General features: G+C 37.0%; 1 protein-coding gene across 4 annotated transcripts in view; it reads left to right on the forward strand.

The window, feature by feature from the left end:
- Dus4 (Dihydrouridine synthase 4) overlaps positions 1 to 20,827 on the forward strand; it is a 308,706-nt gene that overhangs the window by 197,711 nt on the left and 90,168 nt on the right. For all 4 annotated transcript variants that reach the window (XM_090392282.1, XM_090392279.1, XM_090392280.1 and 1 more), the window contains exon 5: positions 16,913 to 17,053. In XM_090392282.1, coding sequence (XP_090248408.1) covers positions 16,913 to 17,053 — 141 coding nt within the window. The remainder of the gene's footprint in view (positions 1 to 16,912; positions 17,054 to 20,827) is intronic.

A 20,827-nucleotide genomic window follows, 5' to 3' on the forward strand; every position in this document is an offset into this window, starting at 1 on the left:
CCTTATATATACATATATACAGTATATATATATATATATATATACATATATACAGTATATATATATATGTACATATATATATATACAGTACTCCCTTAGCCCTGTTCTTGGAAGTACAAGCATGTCCTTATCCTTAGGTTTTCATTATCTCTGTGTTGGGTCAGAAACAAATTGGCTTACGGATAGTGAGTCAGCCCTTTATCCGACACAACAACCCCCCCCCCTTTAATTAAAAAAAATTTCTTTTTTTAACGGAGTTACAAAAAAAAATTTCTTTGTTTCTTACTTTTCATTTCCCCCCACACCCTCTCTCTCTAAAACAAGAATTTCTCCCTAAGAAAATTTTAGTCCTCAGTTTTCCTCGGTGGGGTGGTCTTTCCAATGTGCATTGACTTTCGGCAGTAACATGATATATGTGTGAAGTTTTGATCCACACATGCTGCTCACTCAGATGTGTGCTCTTACTTTCAGCCAAATTATCCTTTTCTATCTCCTTGCTTTACCCTTCACCTGTGACCAAATTGCCATCTGCTCTCTCGACTGTAATGGTATCAATCTTAGACTGAGTGTCAGTCATGGGATCTTCCCTTCCTTTCTTCACTTCTGCTTCCTTCCTGCATTGAATCTCACTGAGCAAGGATTTGTCCTCCTTTCCTTGGCATTCGAACTTCTGATTCTTTGTTCTGTTATTATCCTTTCTTCCTCGGAACTGAATGCTCGCTTTGGGATTGTCACATGAGAATCCGTGCTTCTTTAGGAAGTCCTCACCTAAAATCATCTCCACGTGAGAGTGCGAGTACTTGGGTAGAACTAGGAAGTTATACCAGGCATATAAGCCTAATCCTATCAATTCTGCTTTTAACCTCACACGCTTTTGGGCATGAGCCATAGAGGGGGGATATCACTAAGAGTCTAATGGATTTCCTCAATCTCTTAGTTCTTATGTTCACACAGGTACCCAGTTCCCTGAGGCAGTTCTCAGATATTATAGAGACCTGAGAGCCGGTGTCTAAGAGTGCATTAATATCCCTTCTGCATATCCTTCTTTTTATGGTCATCCCAGTGAATTTTCTCCCTCCCTTTTCATTTGGTTTGGCACAAATGTGAGATGTAGTTTCAGGTTGATACCTGGCTCTTGAGGTTCCTGGTGCAGTAAAGCAGTCACGAGTAATGTGCCCTAATTTGTCACATCTGTAGCACCTAGGAATCTCTCAGCGGAAACCTCGTCTAACCTCTCCGTCCAAATACAAAGGAGAGTTCGATCCGCTTTTTGTAGACATTTCCGTTAACCTTTCCATCAGGGAGTCTATTCTAGCGAGCACAGGCTGTTGCAATTTTTCTACTTCCCGATGAATGAGATTAGTTACCTTTTCTTCCTGAACCATTTGAGAACTCTGACCATTGGAAGGATTTATCGTTAACTGACTGATTACTAAGTCAAGTCTTTCTATGAGCGGATGTTGTAACTTTTCTACCTACCTCCTGTCTGACCAAGGAGCGAACTTCACTAAAGTTACAGGCGTCAATAGCGACATTACAGACTGATTCAGTTTTGTTTCTTTCAACACTTTCCTGCACTTTCTGACATTTCTCCACTTCTTTTTCTCTTCCCACCCTTGTTTGACTTCGGCTAATATTATCTTCTTTACTATCCTTCACAACATTTATGTGACTTACAGAGGTTGCGGGGCAGATGTCCCCAAGCAGCTGTTCTCTTTCTATAACGGCATCACGGTATTCTTTTAAGTTAGTTATTCCTTTGCAAACGCTGCTTCCCTTAGTTCTTGTCTTAGGCCTACTCTGAAAAGTTGGAACACGGTCCAGTCCAAATGGCGTTTCTCATCCTCAGGTACACTCAGTATATTAGCAAATGTGAGTAACCTGTTATAGTATTCAGGGATGCTTTCCTTTTCTTTCTGTTTTATTCCTTGGAACTTCCAGAGGTTTGGTCCCACGTTTTTTGTCTTGGAAAATTGTGAGGTGAGAATTTGCCTGAACCTCTGGTAGTCCATCGTATTTTTCAATAGTGGTGAGGAATAAAAGAAACTTTTTTGCTCTTCCAGTCAACTTGCTGCAGAGCAGAATAAGCAACTGGAAGTCACTCCATCACCCTATCTTTCTAAGTTCTTCTATGTATTCAAAAAATGATCCCACATCGTCTGATTCTTCACCAGAGAACTGAGGGAAAATTTGTTGAGGGTTTATGCTCTTGAAAAACTCTGGGTCGCTCATCTCAGTAGATGTTGGTAAGGACATACTTATGCTTTCAATTGATGCACTCTATTACTAACTCGGTATCTCTCTATTAATTTTCAATCTTAATTGAGTTCTGTGTCTGAGATTGAGACCAACTTATCGTGCTTGTATTTACTTGCTTTATGATTTTTTTCTCTCAAGCACATCCTGTCGACTACTGCGCCATTGTTACGTCTGCTGGTCCTCTTTTCTTTTATGTTATATCTTAGTACTCCTTAATTTCTATGCTTTGTTTATCTATCTCACGTATCAGATATTTCGTTGCCGACAAATTTATTTTTAAGAACGACTGCGCCAGCCGGCAACTAATTTCTGATATTCAAATAGTTAACATTGATTAACATAGGGATCATGTGATGTGCAGTCGTGGTTCCTTACTCACAAAGGTCCGAAAGTTTTTTATAAGTGGTGATTCAGTCTCAGAGTAACAGAACTCATGAACTTGGATATAAAAGAACACATTTATTAAATCACTAGTATGGATACACTTTTGTATAATCATTCAAGATACACTTTAAGTAAAGTTATCAATGCTGAGTTACCTTCTTTTAACTAAATCGAGAGTCTGAACTCCCCCCCCCCTCCTCTTTAGATTAAGACATCCAAAATTTCAATCTTTATGCTTAAGTAATTCAATGATATATCTCTGTCTTATGATTAAGCTCAGACTTGACTTATCCATACAGGGTTACTCAATGCTCATTTTCTAAGCATTTACTTAAGCATTTTCTAAGCATAAACTTTATACATGGCATATCAAACTCTTTCCAACTTATATTCTAACATGGAAAACAAATTTCAATTCTGCAAAGTCTCTATGTCCACATTTTAAGTGAAGATCAGGCTAATATCTAACACTACAGCAAATAGCTTCTTCCTGACAAACAGTTCAAAATTTAGGTTCTCTCCTCAGCACAAGCTTGGCGTAACACCAGCTTACAGACAATTAGTCCAAACAGTCATTAATGCACTATGGGTAAGATAATGTATGGAGCTCCTCTTCTTTATTTTGGTTTACAATTCTAGAATATGAAAGGGTTGTACATTACCATCTTGTCTTTTTTTTTTTTTCTGGTTTCCTTGACTTCCCCGGCGCTTTCACTTCTGTATCCCTTAGCCACGTGTTTCTGTGGCCTCTGCGACTTACTTATGCTTTCTTCGAAGGTTGCCCTTTGCTGTCTTTACGTTGCCGTGGTTCACCAATGGCTCCTTACTGAAATTCTGACTTCATTCCTTAGGTAGCTTTATTCAGCTCGGTTACAACAGCAACCGGGAGATTGTTGCTGGGCACCGGCGACAAGCTTCCTCAGCTATCCAGGCTTGGACGGGAACACAGGAACAGAAAACAAGAGAGCGTTTGAGTCTCGCTGCGAGACTCAAACGCTCCCTTGCGAGCGTCCTCTCTCGTCGACTACGTCATATATTTTAGCTACGGCCGATTGGTCACCTTAACTCCGAACTGTTTTAACAAGGTTCTAAAACATAGATCTCTTAAGCACATTTAAAAACAACAATTTTGGTATTGAAACACATTTTCCTTTCCTTATAATACAAGGACAATATTAGTTCTAAACACAGATTTCCTTAGCTTATTTAATGTTAATAATCTCAGTCGAGTTGATATACCTTTGAGTGAATATATATACAGTACTCCCTTAGCCCTGTTCTTGGAAGTACAAACATGTCCTTATCCTTTGGGTTTCATTGTCTCTGTGTTGGGTCGGAAACAAATTGGATTACGGGTAGTGAGTCAGCCCTTTTTCCGACACAACATTACCATTCCCATACAAGATCTTTTAACAAAATTATCATTATAAATTTCAGGCATATCAAATTAAGGGTTTTTGACTTTCACTATTGTGAGCACAAGCTACAGCACACATTGTGTCAATTCTAGAAAGCACACAATGTTTTTCATGTGTACGCATCTGGCAAAAGTTAGAGGAAATATTGCTTGGGTGTACTGAATCCAGTTCTCTCTAGTTTGCTTTATATTGGTGAAACAGGATGCATGATTCCAATCTGGAAAAATGAATGACAACACAAATGACACATCAAATTTGACAATTTTGTTAAATCAAATCTCTCTGATCACACTTAACACTCTACTCCAAATTGAATGGAAAGGAACCTGTTCCTTAAATTGTATTAAACTTGGTATGAATGCAAATTTATGGAAGCCTGGAAGTTTTGATCACCCATTGTAATCTGAACAATAACGGTGGTCTAAAAATCCCAAGAATGTGGATGGCACACATTCAGCCCACTTAACTTCTGTTTAGTTCTCTATTAAACCATCACTTCAGGACTTCAAGCAATGAGTTCAACTCAAATTTCACATAGTGGCAACCACCAATACAACTTTATTTTATCCATTAATAATCTCTAGATAACAGAATTCTAGTTTTGAATATAGTAGATTTTTTTTTTCTCACTAGTGGTCAGTCCAGTAGTGTTAATGGTAGACCAAATTAGTGTGTTACTTGAACATACTCTGTATACTGTAATGCAGCTGTCTCTTCATATATATGTATACCTAGTGCTATCTTTGTAGAACAATATTTGCTAGCAGGAAAAATTGAAAATTAATAAGATATTAAAAGAAAACTAGAAGATCTATTTACTGATATTTTTACTTCATAGGGTGATAATTTTTTTGGAATAAGAACAGAAAATTAAGCACATAACTTGAAGCATAAATGTATTGTACAAGTATATAAAAATATGTAAAATGTATAATAATTTTAATAAAACTTACATAAAACAGATAGAAAAACAAGTTTTAGATAGCAAATATCTTAACAATAGACATAGTAAAAATGTAAATTTCATTAAATTGCTAAACTTATTTGCATACCAGGTAAATTTGTGAAAAATTACTGAATATTACAAATTCCTAAATGTTCTACATCTGCCACATTTCACTGTTAAAGTGCTGATACACTGTACCATCTCAAAAAACATCATGTATACTCCAGGTGTTTAGGCTTATACGTTGTTTCTGTCCACTGCTGGATTGAAGGCCTCCTTTAAAGTTCTCCATTCATTTTGTGCCATTGAATTCCAGCCATCTCTTTAATTTCATCATCTCGCTGTCTCTGTGGTTCTATTGTAGCTCTCTGGAATACCGTTTAGATATCAACTTTGTTCATCGTTGAGTGCTAGATCTTGCAATATGATCTGCCCATTGCCTATTTGGATCTTTAAACAGTAGTTATAATGTCTCTCACTCTAGTCTGAGCTCTCATCTAAGTATTGCACTTTCTGCTGAGAATGGTAATACCAAGTAATGATCTTTCCATTTTCCTCTGGATAATTCTCAACTTGTAATAAATTTAATTTAATTCTTTATCCAAGTGTGAGCAAACTAAGTTTGCGCCTGAAAGTATCTCAGGACTCGGGTAAGGTAGTACAACACTAGGCAGCTCGTTGCAAAGATGGAGAAAGATCTCGTCACTCCTATCTCATCTCAGTATCTCCCATAATGCAAAGCACATCTCCTTGCGATGATGCGAAGGTGTTGTACTACCTTACCCCAGTCCTGAAGATACTTTCAGGCACAAACTTTGTTTGCTCACAGTTGGATAAAGAATTAAACTAAACTTATTATAGTCTAACTAAGTGAAAAATAAACTCTCAACTTGCTGGCCAATTTTTGTCTAATTCCATGTGTCACTTCCATATGTCAAGACTAGAAGTATACAACTATGGAATATTTTTCTTTTAAGACAGATTGGGATGTTATGTTTCCTTTTAGTGCTTAACAGTGTTTTCCCAAAGGATATCCAACTTAATTGAATTTTAGATATAATTTCTTTTTCACAGTCTCAAATTCAAATAAAACAAAGATAATGAAAATTGGAAGAAACGTGGCAGATATATATGTATATGCACTGGTGTCCAAAACCGAAGGACAAATACTAATTCTGAAGACTGCAACTGCAAATTCATATGAATCAGCTTGTAGCAATTTGTATAACTAATGATTTCAAATAGAAAGTGGGTACACATTCAAATCACGTGTAAAGGGATCACGTGATAGCACTCAACAGGATAAATGACAAAAGGCTAAACTAAGTGAATTGTGTTTGAAGGAATTCAAACACAGTTCACTTAGTTTTCGTGAAGGAATAAAGTTGCAAATTTGGATGTCTTACAATGTCTCAAAGACATAATTGAGATGATTTCATGTGGAGAAGAATTATTGGAAAGCTTGAAAAACACCACAGAATTATTAATATTGCCAAAGAGTTTGGAATCTCACATAGCGTTTGCATCCAGGCTCTGGGTGGGATTTCACACCAGTGCAATGTGTTCCAGACGTTTGCTAAGAGGTTGCCTTCTACCACAGAGGATAAAATCAGATTTTTGGTTATAACAGCGAAATGTGATTGAAGCACCATGGTAGGTCAGCTTGCAGGTCGACTCCGTTCAAGCACAGGTATGCGGATATCTCGACAAACTGTGACAAGATATCTGCAGCAAGTAAGCCTATATACCTGAAGACCTGTAGTCTATGTCCATTTACCCACAGTTCATCAAAGAGCATGTTTTCATTGGTGTTATATTCATAAAAATTGGCAAGACACTAATGGACTAATGTACCCTTTACAGATGAGAGTCGTTTTAGTCTTTCCTCTGATTCTAGATGACGCTTAATCTGGTGTGAAAGTAGTACTACTTACCATTGTGAGAATGTTCTTGAAAGGGATAGATGCTGGTGTTATATCTTTCGCTTTCTTTATTATTTTATTATCTTTACCAGTTGTTATTTTACGCTACTTATTATCAGTTATTTAGTTAGCCGACAAATTTATATTATTTTATGACTGCGCCAGCTGACAACTGAATTCTAATATACTATTCTAGGATACTAAGAAAAAGAATGCGGGGATCAAGAAGTTTGCAGTCGTGGTCCCGTTTCTTATGTTACTAATGGTCCCGTTTATGTTAACACATCCAAAAAAAAGTTCTACACTATAATTTCTTATACTGTCACAATCTTACACTTCTTTATATACCTATTCTCAAACTCTGTTAATATATACTAAATTACCCATTACTATCACACGTATAAATCACACATGTATATATATAGGCCAATTTTACAATTCTTGCATAGTTTTCATGAGATAACATTCTTCCTTATATTTCAACCCCCCCCCCCAAAAAAAAAATCTTAGTTAGCATTCAAATTAAACTTTAACATAATGACATTAATTTCCTTCTTTCGACACAAACAGTCCGAAGCCTCGGTTTCCTATTTGGCTTAAGCTTAAGATGCCTTTTATTCCTTAGATGTAGACAAAATGTCGAAATGCAGATAGTTCATTAAGCACAACACGGAAATTGGCTGTTTTCTCGATGTTCAGTTCTCTTTCCTGCACGATTACTCTAACTTAATACAAAAGGTTTCTGCTTATCATTCTTGCTTTATCTGGTGGAATTAGGACCTTCTTATATGGATACTCGGATCTCCTCACTGTATTTTCTTTAATGGCGTCTTCGCTATTCTTTTGTTCCACTCGAAAAGAAGCACTCTTACACTGACTTATACACTGGTGTAAATTCACCAGTGGCCCTTTCTTCTAGAACTCTGGATGCATTATAGCTGCATCCAGAGTTCTAGAAGCTTTGATCCCTGTGGCACGTATAACAAGGAGAATTTCTTGCTACGCATGGTGGCAAGCTTTCCACAACTACTCAGCTTTCCGCTCAGGAAACCAGGAACCGACGAAAACGAGAAGAGAAGAGAGCAATGATTCAAATCCCCGCCGAAACCTATATACTACAAAACAGCGCCCTCACTCGGTGGTGTCGTCATGCATGCGGCGGCTGCCGATTGGTTACCGCAGTCACAATCTTTTTAGCAATTATACATGATTTTCTATCTTAATTAATTTACAAACATTCTCTATTTAGTTTATGGGCTTCTTTAACATTACTTAAATTTTACAAATCTGAATATATATACATGTTCTTGGGTCATTAATAGGCACATTTTCCATCTGGAGGCATAAGTATGTCTTTATCCATCCCTTCTGAGGTTACCTTATGTAGGGTCGGAAAAAGGATGACTCATCAAAAGTGAATCGGCACTTTTTCCGACACAACACTGGGGTCATGGTGTAGGGAGGCATGGTTAATGGACACACTGAGCTACAAGTGCTGGAAAAAGGGTCATGACTGGTGAATGATATTGCAACGAAGTTCTTCAACGTTATATTTGATTGTTATGTGGTACTGTAGGGGAAGAATTAATTTTTATGGATGACAATGCCACACCACATCATGCATGAGCAATGGAGGTATGTCTTGAAACTGAGGATATTAATCGAATTGAGTAGCTAGCACCCTTCCCCAGTTCTCCAACTCCATAGAACACATTTAGGGCACAATAGGGAGATGCATTGCTGCTTGAAATTCCCTGACAGAAAACAAACAAGGCCTTATCCTTGCTCTGAAGTAGGCCAGTTTGCTTTTAGATCTCCTGAATCACTTGGTGCTAAGCATAGTACAATGTGGTAAGAGCTTCATCACATTTTGAAGTGGACATATACCATACTTAAATCTCTCTCTCTCTGCATAGTTTTCTGTAAGTACTGTATATTAATTCCTTATCTGCATCCTTCAGAAATTTGTAACTTTCACCAAAAACATATTGCAATTTTTAATTTGTACGAAATTTGTAACACGTTTTGTGTGATGTCATTTATGAGTTTTTTTACTAAAATTAAGAGACAAAAGACAACTTGTGATTGCCAGTGAGTGTATTCCCATAAGCTCTCTGGTCAATTTATTTTTATCAGACTTTCATAGTTGCTGCATTCAGCTTTGAAATAACTGGATCTAATATCCACTTTACTTATATAATAATTTATTAGTATGCTGAAATAAATTCATGTCCACATTTGATTTTGCAAAGGTATTTTCCAGGATACTGCATGAAAAATTCTATTGCATGAACTGGAGTAAATTGGAAAATGGATCTTGAATGTGGTCATATTATTATTATTATTATTATTCAGGCCTCCATGGAGTCAAAAGACTCATCATGGGAGGTCTCTCCTAGGAAACACAAAGTCTATCATACCACTCCTTAAATGCATTGACCGTTCTCGCTCTCACCACTCCATCATGCAATGCAATCCATTGTTCAACCATCCTCCATGCAAAGAAACCATTCCTCACCCTCTTTCTCGCAATTTCCTTTCGTAACTTCCAGGGATGGCCCCCTTGTCATGACTTCTTCCTGCTGTTCAACCAAGTGAAAGAACTCCCCAGTGTCAACCCTGTAGCCTCCTCTCAACAGTTTAAAAGTCTCAATCGTATCACCTCTCCTTCTATCCACCAAACTCTGCAGTCCACATTCTCTCAACTAATCTTCATAACCATCATTGTACAGTCCTGAAACCATCATTGTTATCTACCTTTGTACCCTTTCCACAGTTAATTTATCTCCTTCAAATCCTGGAGACCAAATCTGAAAACAATAGTCCAAGTGTAGTCTGATCAGGGTCTTATATAACGAAATGATAACTGTTTTATCTCTGCAGGTCAGCGTCCTTCTTATCAACTTAATATATGTTTTTTTTTTATTAATTTATTGCTGCATTCTTACAGCAATAATCTGTGTTACCTTCACTACCTTTGCAGTATGTCCCCTAAATTTCAGGTTTCTATCAGTCATCAGCCCCCGGATCTTGTCTCCCCTACTTCCTCCAGTTTAACTCCTCGAATAGAGTATGAAGCGTCCCATCGATGTGTCCCAAACCTCAAGACCTTACATTTTGCTTCATTAAACTGATATCCTCATTCATTTTCCCATCTATCTAGCTTATTCAAATCCTCTTGCAGGGTAACCACATCTGCACTATTACTAATAACCCTTCCCAGCTTTGCATCATCCGCAAGCAACTGAATATCCACAGACAATGTCATTGATATAAAGGTTAAACAATATAGGTCCCAGTACTGAGCCCTGTGGAATCCCACTTGTAACCTTCTGCCTCCTTGATATTGCACTGCCATACACAATCTCTGATACCTATTGGACAGCCAATCCTGAATCCAATTGACCAATCTGACATCCAGACCCATGTGCTGCAACTTGAATATCAGCTTATCATGTGGCACCCTGTTAAATGCCTTTGTTATGTCTAGGAAAATGACAATATATACCTTTCACTCATCTAATGCTCTTGTAACTTTATTATAAATAGCTAGCATATTGCTAAAACAAGAACGCCCTTTCACAAATCCATGTTGGCTCTCACAGATAACATTACCCTCATCTGCCCAATGCTGTATACGGTCCTTCACTACTTTCTCCATGATCTTACTAACTACTAATGACACACAAACTGGACTATAATTAGGCACTTCCAGTCTGCTATGGCCCTTATGCAATGGCACTATCTTACCTTCCTTCCATTCCATGGGCACCTTTCCCACAGCCCGACTTTCATTGAAAAGCCAGGTCAAAGGCACTGTAAGTTCCTTAGCACATTCTCTCAAGACTCTTGGTGAAATACTATCCAGTCCCACAGCTTTACTAACATCCAGAGTACTCAGTATGTGGAATACACCTTCCTCCTGCACCTCTAAACCTCATGCCTGTCCTATCCCTCTAGTATTCAAATTGAGTCCTCCAGGATGAAATACTCCAATAAAGTGTTCATTGAACAATTATATGTCCTCTGCATCAGACACTCTATTCCCATTTTTATCCCACAATGTCATTTTTCCACAGTCATTGCTCATCCTACTAGACACATAGCTAAAATATTCCCTAGGTGATATTGAAGCTTTCCCTTCCTATCCTGCCGAAAATGCTGTACTCAGCAACTTCTATTCCTGTTATTATATCCTCTTCTGTCAACCATGTCTGAGTGATCCCAATAATCTTTGGCTAGGCTGATGCTATCAGTGCCACCAATTCCAAATACTCCTGGCATTAGTATATAGCATAAAAATGCCATTGTTTCTATACCGAGCATTATCCCCTCTAGACTCCACTGTGCTCGGCATTACCTGATGTCCCCCTTCTCCCAAGTACTCATTCCCACAAGAGGCTACCTCTGCTACCATCCACACTGGGATGCACTGACTTGTTCAGAACAGCAATCTCTCCAGATGTCTATATCCTTCCTCATTCAAATGCAAGCGGTCTCTCGCATACAATTCCTCTCTGCTCTCAAACGCACTCCAAGCATCCACATTTTCCAATCCTATCTTCTGACACATTCTCGCTATTATGCCATTCAATATCACCACTCTTCTGCTCAGCTCGTCGCTATCATACCTAGGCAACACACACACACACACACTATCTTTCCTCTCTTTGTCTTCTTTCGTACAACCTCAAGCAAGAATCCCATATCTCGCTGCCCTATTTACACCACCACTCAAGTCATTTGTTCCCACCATCACAATCATCTTATCCACCCTTTCACCTCTCTTAACTGTCATAGCCACACTTTATATCGTTCCTCCTGGCAAGCACTCCTCATGCATCCTATCTTGAACACCACGGATCATTGAGTTTCCATACATTAGACCTCTTACAACCCTATTCCTCAATTGCTCACATGCATCCCTCACTCTCTCTCCTGTAACAGTTTCTCTCTGTGCTCCCTTGCATTCCCTCTCTCCAGCCGTTTTCATTCTTTTCTCTTCTATCGTTCCTATATCTGACACTCATTCCCTCTCTTCCACTTATCCTATTCTCACCTCTTCTATCATTCATACAACTCTCTCATTCCCTCTCTTCTACTGTTTCCATTCTCTCCTCTTCTATCACTCCCATAACTCTCTCTCTCTCTCTCTCTCTCATTCCCTCTCTTATACTGTTCCTATTCTCTCTTCTACCATTCCCATAACTCTCTCTCATTCCCTCTCCTCTACTATTGTTCCTATTCTCTCCTCTTCTTTCATTCCCATAACTCTCTCTCACTCCTGCTCTGATTCACCTTGCATTCGTCTCTTCCATTCGCCTAATCTCATCTTTCACACTTCTCATCTCATTCCCGAGACATTCCACCTGCTCTTTCAGCCCATCTCTCTCTCTCTCTCTGTAAGTCAGCCACTTTTGTTTGCCATTCATCCTCCCAGTTGAAACTATCTCCTAAAACTTCGGAATCATTCAACCTTTCCATACTCCCCACTCTTATTGTTTTATTCATGCTTCTCTCTCCCTCTATCATACCAGTCATCTCTCTACGTGGAGAATCTCCTGTTTCTGACTCAACGAGGTCAGTTATGATCATTTCTAAATCACCAAGTTCCTCCCATTCCCTGCATTTTATGCACATACGTTTTTCCCCTTCTCTCTCCTGCCACATATATAGTCATTGGGACGCATACATTCCGCAAGTCCTGCATGCTACAAAATCCTGTATGATATCGTGCAAAATGGAGTTCTTAAATGGGGGGGGGGGGACCTTGGTGATACACCAATTGCAATTTTAACTGCTGCTGTCACTATTATTCAAAATAGTGTCGCTAATTAGTGTAAAAAAATAAACGCTAATAAGTATTAGGGAGTATAACTATAAGAAAAAGTACAAACAATTACAAACAGAACATTTAAGTACACTAGATATAAATAAATAAAATGAAATACTAAATAATTAAAACTTATCCTTTGTCTTGTCTTCCACCGTTATGCATTTGATTCCAACCCCGTCTTCTCCGTAACCAAAATACACAATAATGCGACAACAACTAACTTCGAAAAACAACCACTGAAGGACACTCGTATTCCAGAAACAACTTAGTACTACAAAAATATAGAAAAACGGACTGTACCAAGGTCTTCATATGACTTTTGTTTAGCTAATTTTACATATTGTTTAGCTTTCTTACATTTGTCTCTGTATTCTCAAATAAGTCAGCACAAGCTGACTTATTTGCCAGAAACTTTTGATATGCTTTCTTCTTTGTTGGAAGTTTTTTCACTTGGTTATCTATTAAAGATACCAAGAAATTATATACTTGGTTTAATTCTTTATCCAAGTGTAAGCAAACAAAGTTTGTGCCTGAAGTATTTTCAGGATTGGGGCAACTCATGGTAAAGGTGGTATGACTTCACATCACTTTCATTAGTATCCCATAATGCAAAGCACAAGCACATATCCTTGCAGACATGTATTATTATTATTTGACACCTCCAGGGAGTCCAAAGACTCATCGAGAGAGAGTGTGCCAACAGCATTGAACGATTGGTCCCCTTCCAACTACTAACTGCGCTCAAACTTACTTAACTGAGCCATTAGTAGCAGAGGCTCTGCCAATCGACCAACATAATGCTATTCATTATGGGAAGGGTCACTACCCAGACCGGTTTCTTGCAAAATCAAGCATTTTGCAAGAAACGCTTGATTTTGCAGTTGAAGTAATACAGAATTCATTTAATTCTGTATTACTTCAACTTCAGAATAAAACGGCTGAAGTAATGCAGAAGTCATATTTTTCTATATGAGTTGCCAAAAGGTGTCGCACCTTATTATTAAATTACTCTGGGTTAGAGAAAAAGTTGTTGGAAGTTTTTTCACTTGATTATACTATTAAAGATATCAAGAAATTATATACTTGGTTTAATCCTTTATCCAAGTGTAAGCAAACAAAGTTTGCACCTGAAGTATGTTCAGGACTGGGGCAACTTGTGATTAGTGGTAAGCCATCACCATTCGCTGACAGCTGGCGAAGACTATCATTGTTATAATTGACATCAAAGGAATTTTGGCAACTCGCATAGAAAAATATACCGTCTGCATTACTTCAATCTTAGTATCACCTCGGTTCTGGCTCCCACTGAAAAGACCTCAGTAAAGGTCGAAACCGGTTGACGTAGTGACCCTTCCCCTAATGCATAGCATTATACATATCTGCAAGGATATGTGTTTTGCATTATGGGATACTATGACTTCACTTGCCTTAGTATTCCATAATGCAGAGCAAAGTAAAATTAAGTAAAATACGATTGATGTTTTCCCGTACGAATCTGAGCTGGATGACCAGTCTTCCTGTAATAACAAATGCCCCATTATCATGGAATTTTATAAGCTTCATGACAAGAGAAAGATAAACATCTGAAAGATGTTAATCTTTCAGAGATTCTTGGAAGAAATTTAATTTTTGAACTGGATGGAAAGATATAAATATAGGTTAATTTGTCCAAAGAGCCAGCAAAGGTTGGTCAAGTGGAGTCTCCGCTACTTATGACTCACGCAAATTAAGCAAGTCTGATCACACTTAGTAGTTGGACGGGGACCAATAGTTCGATGCTGTTGGCACTCTGCTGAGGATTGGCCATTCTCACAGGGTTAACTTGGGCCTGTAAACTGACATATATCAGATCTCTGTACCCTCGATGTCACATGGGGATATGACAATTTGGCAAAGAAGTCTTGTAGTCATCTCTGATACTCCCTCTCCATAATGAATTTAAATTCTAGAATCTTCTTCTAGAGGCCGATTTGGAAAATGGCTATAATTATTAATACCTTTGTTAATTAATTTAGAATTATATCCATTAGAGATGTAAGCAGCTATGGTAAAGAGCATTTCTGTATTTAAAAGAAAATTAGTGGAAAATGCAGCTTATGTGCACAGTGAACTAAAGTTTTGCCTTCTCTTTCTTGAAATTTCATCACATTCTACAACAACATACTGGAAAATTCATTAATTCTACATCACCTTATCACCCTTCTAAGAAATAGGGTGCAATTAAAACTTTAGTTCACCATGTACATAAGCTGTGTTCACTAGACACAGTAGAACTACACTCATGCATTTTGAATTATTCTAAGCTAAATTGTTTCAAAAATCCACATTAATTTGTTGCATATTAACTTATACCTAGTCCCTGTCTTCTGTTTTCAAATAACACAAATTACATTATTAGCATAATTTTCAAAACAAGCAAAAAACCTTTGCACTCCCATTAAACCATAAAAACTTAGTTCATTTTCTCCAATTAGCCACTCTTCATTTTCCCTCTGATAATAATATCATTGTCATCCAAATTAAAGATTCTGACAATGTAATCACTAAATAGCTCTGCCGTCCTCTGCTCTGGTCACTTTATTACTGTCTCCATCCAACAAAGTTGTTCTTCTGATACTTCTTTTCTACTGACTGCAATATGAAAAAATTCTGTAGTTTCACTTTCTTCTGCTGGTGTCATCAGAAGAGAATTACCATACATACTCTTGATTCTCCAGGACCCCCCCCCCCCCCTTAGCTCAGTCAATACGAAGATGCCCATCATTTGGAAAGACCTGATGTTTGAACCTTGTCTATGAAACAAAGAACCTTTATAAGGGCTTTTCAAATGAAGGTGAGTTATCTGGTCTCATATGCATGCAGCAGGATTTTTTCCTTATTGGATACTCAGATTTTTCATCTCACAAAATAAGCAAACAGGCCAGGGGAATGCATAGTCATTTAATTGACATGATATACCAGATTATTGTAACCATAAAAGTTAAGCATATCATTAGTACTAGTGAAAGCAGAAGAGTTAGACCATCCTCCCTTTTAAGCCTTCTTAATGCCACAAATTTTGGACTGACTCTGTTAATGCTATGAGCTTTTTCCTCTTATTCCAAATATGTCCATTATTAGAGTTCATTCCTACTCCCATATGTTTTAACTACTCTAATTTTTCCTGAATCACCACATTTATCATTTCATTCATTCAGAATGCATACTTCATTTCTAACTTAAGATATAAACCGATTTTAGCATACAAATGTTTTTATTTCTGAAATGCATATTAGATATCCACATATATTCTTAAGTCTCTCTTCTTATATATCCTGGTCAGTGGTGCACTAAAGATTTAATCTTGGGGTGAGGGGGCTGAGTTAGTAGACAATTTGAGAATACACATTGCATACAACATATGACTGAGCATCTGCAGTAATTGCCAATACATGATACCCATGATCTCCTTTGGCCCAGCTCAGGCAAACAGAGTAGTGCTTATTCCGCCCAAGCATTACTTTGTTCGCCTTGCGTTTGCAGTGGCCGTGATTCCGAGAGCTATATGGTATTCCCACCTTATGTTGTGACAACTAATTCATAAGTAGTATAGAAATAAAAGACACGACACAACATCAATAAAAAAATGAATTTAATTAGGAAAAGTTTTTTGGAAAATTTTCTGCTGTTTTTTCCTTTTTCTTTTTTTTTTGGGGGGGGGGGGGCAGTCCCCTTTCCACTGCACCACTGATCCTGGTTATTTCATCCATTTCACCATTGGTAATATTTGTCTACTGAGCTCACCACTGTCATACCTTAGTAATACATGATAGTCTTCCTCTTTCACTCTTCAGCCATGCCATTCTCTAATCTCTCTCTGTAAATCTCTTTAGTCTTGAAATAAATATCCTGGCTGTATATATATATATATTGTGTTTCAGAATACTGGATCTGTATATTTCATTAATGAAGTTTTCATTGTTCACTAAATATCTACTATATTTACATTCCCCTGAGGTAAAAATAAATAAATAAATATATATATATATATATTGCAATCTACAAAATTTGTTCAGGTATGTATTTTCCAACTTTTCTTTTTCCATGTTTAAATACCCTTAATGCTTGTTTTTGTTAGTTTTATTTTTATTTTATTTTTTTTCATTAGATGGGCTCTTTCAGAAGGTTATGGATCAAGTCTGATTAATAAACCAGAACTAGTTCATGATATGATAAAGCAGACTAGAAATAGGATATCTAATAATGAATTTACTATATCGATGAAAATTCGCATTCATCAAAATATAAGGTATGTTATCACTTAAAGATTATTATATCATTTTATTTCTTCTCGTAGAAAGGCTTATACATTGGTTATACATGATTATTAATTCACCTTAAGGACTTCAACGTACACCAGAATATAAATTAAATTAAACTTTAATATATATTTCCAATATTTCAGCAATGTCAGTTGCCATTTTCACAGGACCTTACAATAAAGACACATGCACTACATGCAGTAAATGAGGACACTTCCTCACTTTGTCCTCATTTACTCTATGTAGTGCCTGCATGCACGTGTCTTTATTGTAAGTTCCTTTCAAAATGGCAATGTGACGTTGCCGAAATATTGGAAATATATATTAAAGTTTAATTTAATTTATATTCTAGTGTACATTGAATTCCTTAAGTGAATTAATAATCATTTTATTTCTTATTGATACTGATTGGAATTTTCAGTTAAATTACAGTATTTCCAAATTTTTTATGTTAATTCTACACACAAAAGGCTGTACACCTTCAGCACTTTAGTACAGGTGAAGAGTTGGATAATCTAGAAACTCTGCCCTACTCTTGAAGACATGGAACTTCCTCAAACCACTTCAGCCCTCCAATAAATAAGGTGTCAGTACATTGATCTGCTTGTATTTTTGTAATGATTTAAATGGAAGAAAATACTTTTTTCTTCTTCTCGCCATAGATTTAAGTGATGTTTTGTGCCTGATTTACATTTTTGCATAACTGGTTATTTTTTTTTCCCTTGTGACTAACTCCAGAAGAGGTAATGGTATATCATTTGCTTCTGTTCAACTTTGTGGAGGCTAGCATAATGCATGCATTCATATGATTAGAATATGTTCATTTGTCTATATATTTACACACTAATTTTCATATTTTCGAATTTAGGGACACAGAACACATGGTGAAAAGATTATTTTACTAATTATTAATAAAATAACACTTGACGTTTTGATCCCTGTATTGAGGTCATCATCAGAAGGATACATGTGTATAGGGAATCTAGCTACATGCTCTTGCACTCTATACCAGTAAATTAAATCTATGCTGTTAATTAATCTTTTTCTTAGCCTGATCTCTAGTGATAATTAAATAAAATGAAATAAAAATTGAAAAAAAATTTTTTTTAAGAAATTAAATAAATAATAAATTTAAAAAAAATTAATAATTAATAAGTAAAATAAATAAAAAACTACAATAAACTCTGCTAAAGTCCTCATGTACTAAGATTCTTCTGGATTTTGTAAAACTCAATGTAGCTTAAAAATACCAAAGTGCTTTACATTGATTTTTACAGAGGTCAAGTGTCATGAGAACTGTTACAAAAATAACCTTGTTTGTCTCTATGTAATTTTTGCTAAATATATAATGTAAATAACCCTATGGGAATTGATCGTATTTACCGTTTTAACTAAAGTTTCTAGAATGTCAAAAACAAACGCAATGCTTTGCCATCGGAACTTTGTATAATGTATAATAGCTATGTATAAGAGCACAAGAAAGTTGTTTATGATTAAGTGTGTGAGAAAGCTGTTTGTAAGCTCTGCGCATGACCACTTTCAAAGTTAGTATCAAAGAGGCCCATTAGTTTCAGAGAAGTTTCTGCTGCCCAACAAGAAAAAAAAGAGCGCACAGAGGAGAAAAAAGAACGGGCCTGCCTTAACAAAAGGATCAAGGAGAACTGCCGATTTCTTTAAGGTTTACAACCCTTATTGCAAGATCCTGAAAATAAAAGAGGACTGAGCTGAAGATCGGTGGGCAGTCTTCGGCAGAGAACCAGAGGCAGTCGAGAGGAGGCGAGGTCCAGTTGCTGACAGAGGGGAGGCGAGATCCAGCTGCCGAGAGAGCAGAAGCGAGGTCCAGTTGCCAAAGCAGGAGAGGCAACGCTCTGTTACCGAAGAGAGCTAGAGGCAGTCGGCGGAGAATCAGAAGCATACTGATCCAGAGAAACAAACTTTACAGCGAATCCACGCCAGAGGGAAAAAATTGGGAAATCAATCGAAGCCAAAAGCCGTAGAACGATCTTCAAGCCTGTATGCCGAAACTTCTTGCCTGAGCTTTTGATTACTGGGAAAATTGCAGTCCAAGAACCACTATTACTCCGACGAAACACCCCCCTGAAGCAAGGCCTAAGATGAAAGAAGAACCATAGTGACTTTGATGCAGGACCTTTGGAAGGTGTCATGACAAAGAACCTCCGTAAGTGTGTTCCAACCTCTAATGTACATTCTTTTCGTAATTAAGGAGATATGTCATAGATGGACTGATAAGAAATAGTAATAAGAAATATCTATAAGAGAGTCCTCTGAATTGTTGTTAACTGGAATTTTAATTGTAAGATAACTTGCCATAGCTAGTTAATCTCTTTATGAGTAAATTAGTCTCGGCAATTTGGTTTTCCTAAGCAGAGAAGTAACAGAGTAAATATATTGTTTCGTCATTTAATATTGAAAATAGAAAGTTTGTTTCTTTATTACCAAAAGGATAGGTAGAGAGAGAGAGAGAGTAACTTCACTATCGCTTATTTAATGTACTTTATTTTTAATGTAAATAAATGTGTTTTAATTATATGTCAATAGAGTGCCACCTGATTGTTTATTTTACAGTGCACTGTTCCTAGAAAAAAAAATATCGGACTTGTGAGCGGGAAACCAAGTGAGATAGCCGAAACGTATATTTAAGTGCAAATAGACCACGACTGTTTGTGTAAAGTTTTACTGAAGGAATTTGTGTTAGAGAAAGAAATCAACTGGCCATATTACTGAGTTTTATGCCAATTAAAAGATATTAGTGGCACAGTCTCAATAAAAATAAATTTTCTAGTAACCATTGGCATGAGACTCATAGTGCGAAAGGTAGATAAACATAGTATGCAATAGAATAAGCAAGAAACGTTACAAGAGAGAAAGCGCGCACTGCTAATTAGAATAACGGTATTTCAAAGACATAGTAACCAAGCAGGCTTTATAAATAGCAAGGAATAGTAGCACACAGTTTACGATTTGTACAGTTCAAGTTGCTATTGAATGTTAAGGAGGAAAAAAAAAAAAAACACTTCACCAGTCTTCTTGTAGTGGGATTTTTCTTTGGCTTGTTCTGGTTGCTATAAAGGTTGGAAATGGGTCCTCCACATTCTTGGAATGATTAGGCTATCATTTCTGTTCAGATTTGGGTTATGTTTCAGCATTTCACATGCTTGTTTAAATTTCCTCTCGAATCAGGTTTTGGTGCTGTGTAGGGACTTGGTATTTTCCAATCAATTCTGTGGTATGTTTGGAGTGCGTGGTCAGAAAGGTTGGTTTTTCCAAAATGGAGGTATTTAATGTGTCGTTTGTATTCAGCCTTTCTAATTGGGATGGTTCACACTGTTTCCCCTATGTATGGTAGGTTATATGTGCATTGTATTTTGTATACCTCTGGGTGGGCTAGGTGTGGAAGAGGATCTTTGGAAGAACTGAGTAGGTGTCTTAATTTTGTCAGGGGTTTAAAGATGGTTTTGAGGTTGTATTTGTGTAGTGTTCTGTCTATTTTTTCAGAAATGCCTCTAATATAAGGTATGGCAATAGCATTCTTGAAATCTTTTTTGTTTTTACTAGTATCTCTGTGGAGGATCTTGTGAATAGTTTTTTACTGTATCCATTTTTAATAAATGTATGGTTCATGATCTTGTATTCCTGGTTTAGAGCTTGTTCATTTGAACAAATAGTTTGAGCTCTGTGTTGAAGGGTGCTTATGACACCTAGTTTTTGTGTTGATGGTGATAAGAATTTTTGTGTATGTA

This window comes from Typopeltis vanoorti, chromosome 5 (assembly GCF_054136105.1).
Source record: "Typopeltis vanoorti isolate ZY-2024b chromosome 5, IOZ_Tvanoo_1.0, whole genome shotgun sequence".
Lineage (NCBI taxonomy): Eukaryota > Metazoa > Arthropoda > Arachnida > Uropygi > Thelyphonidae > Typopeltis > Typopeltis vanoorti.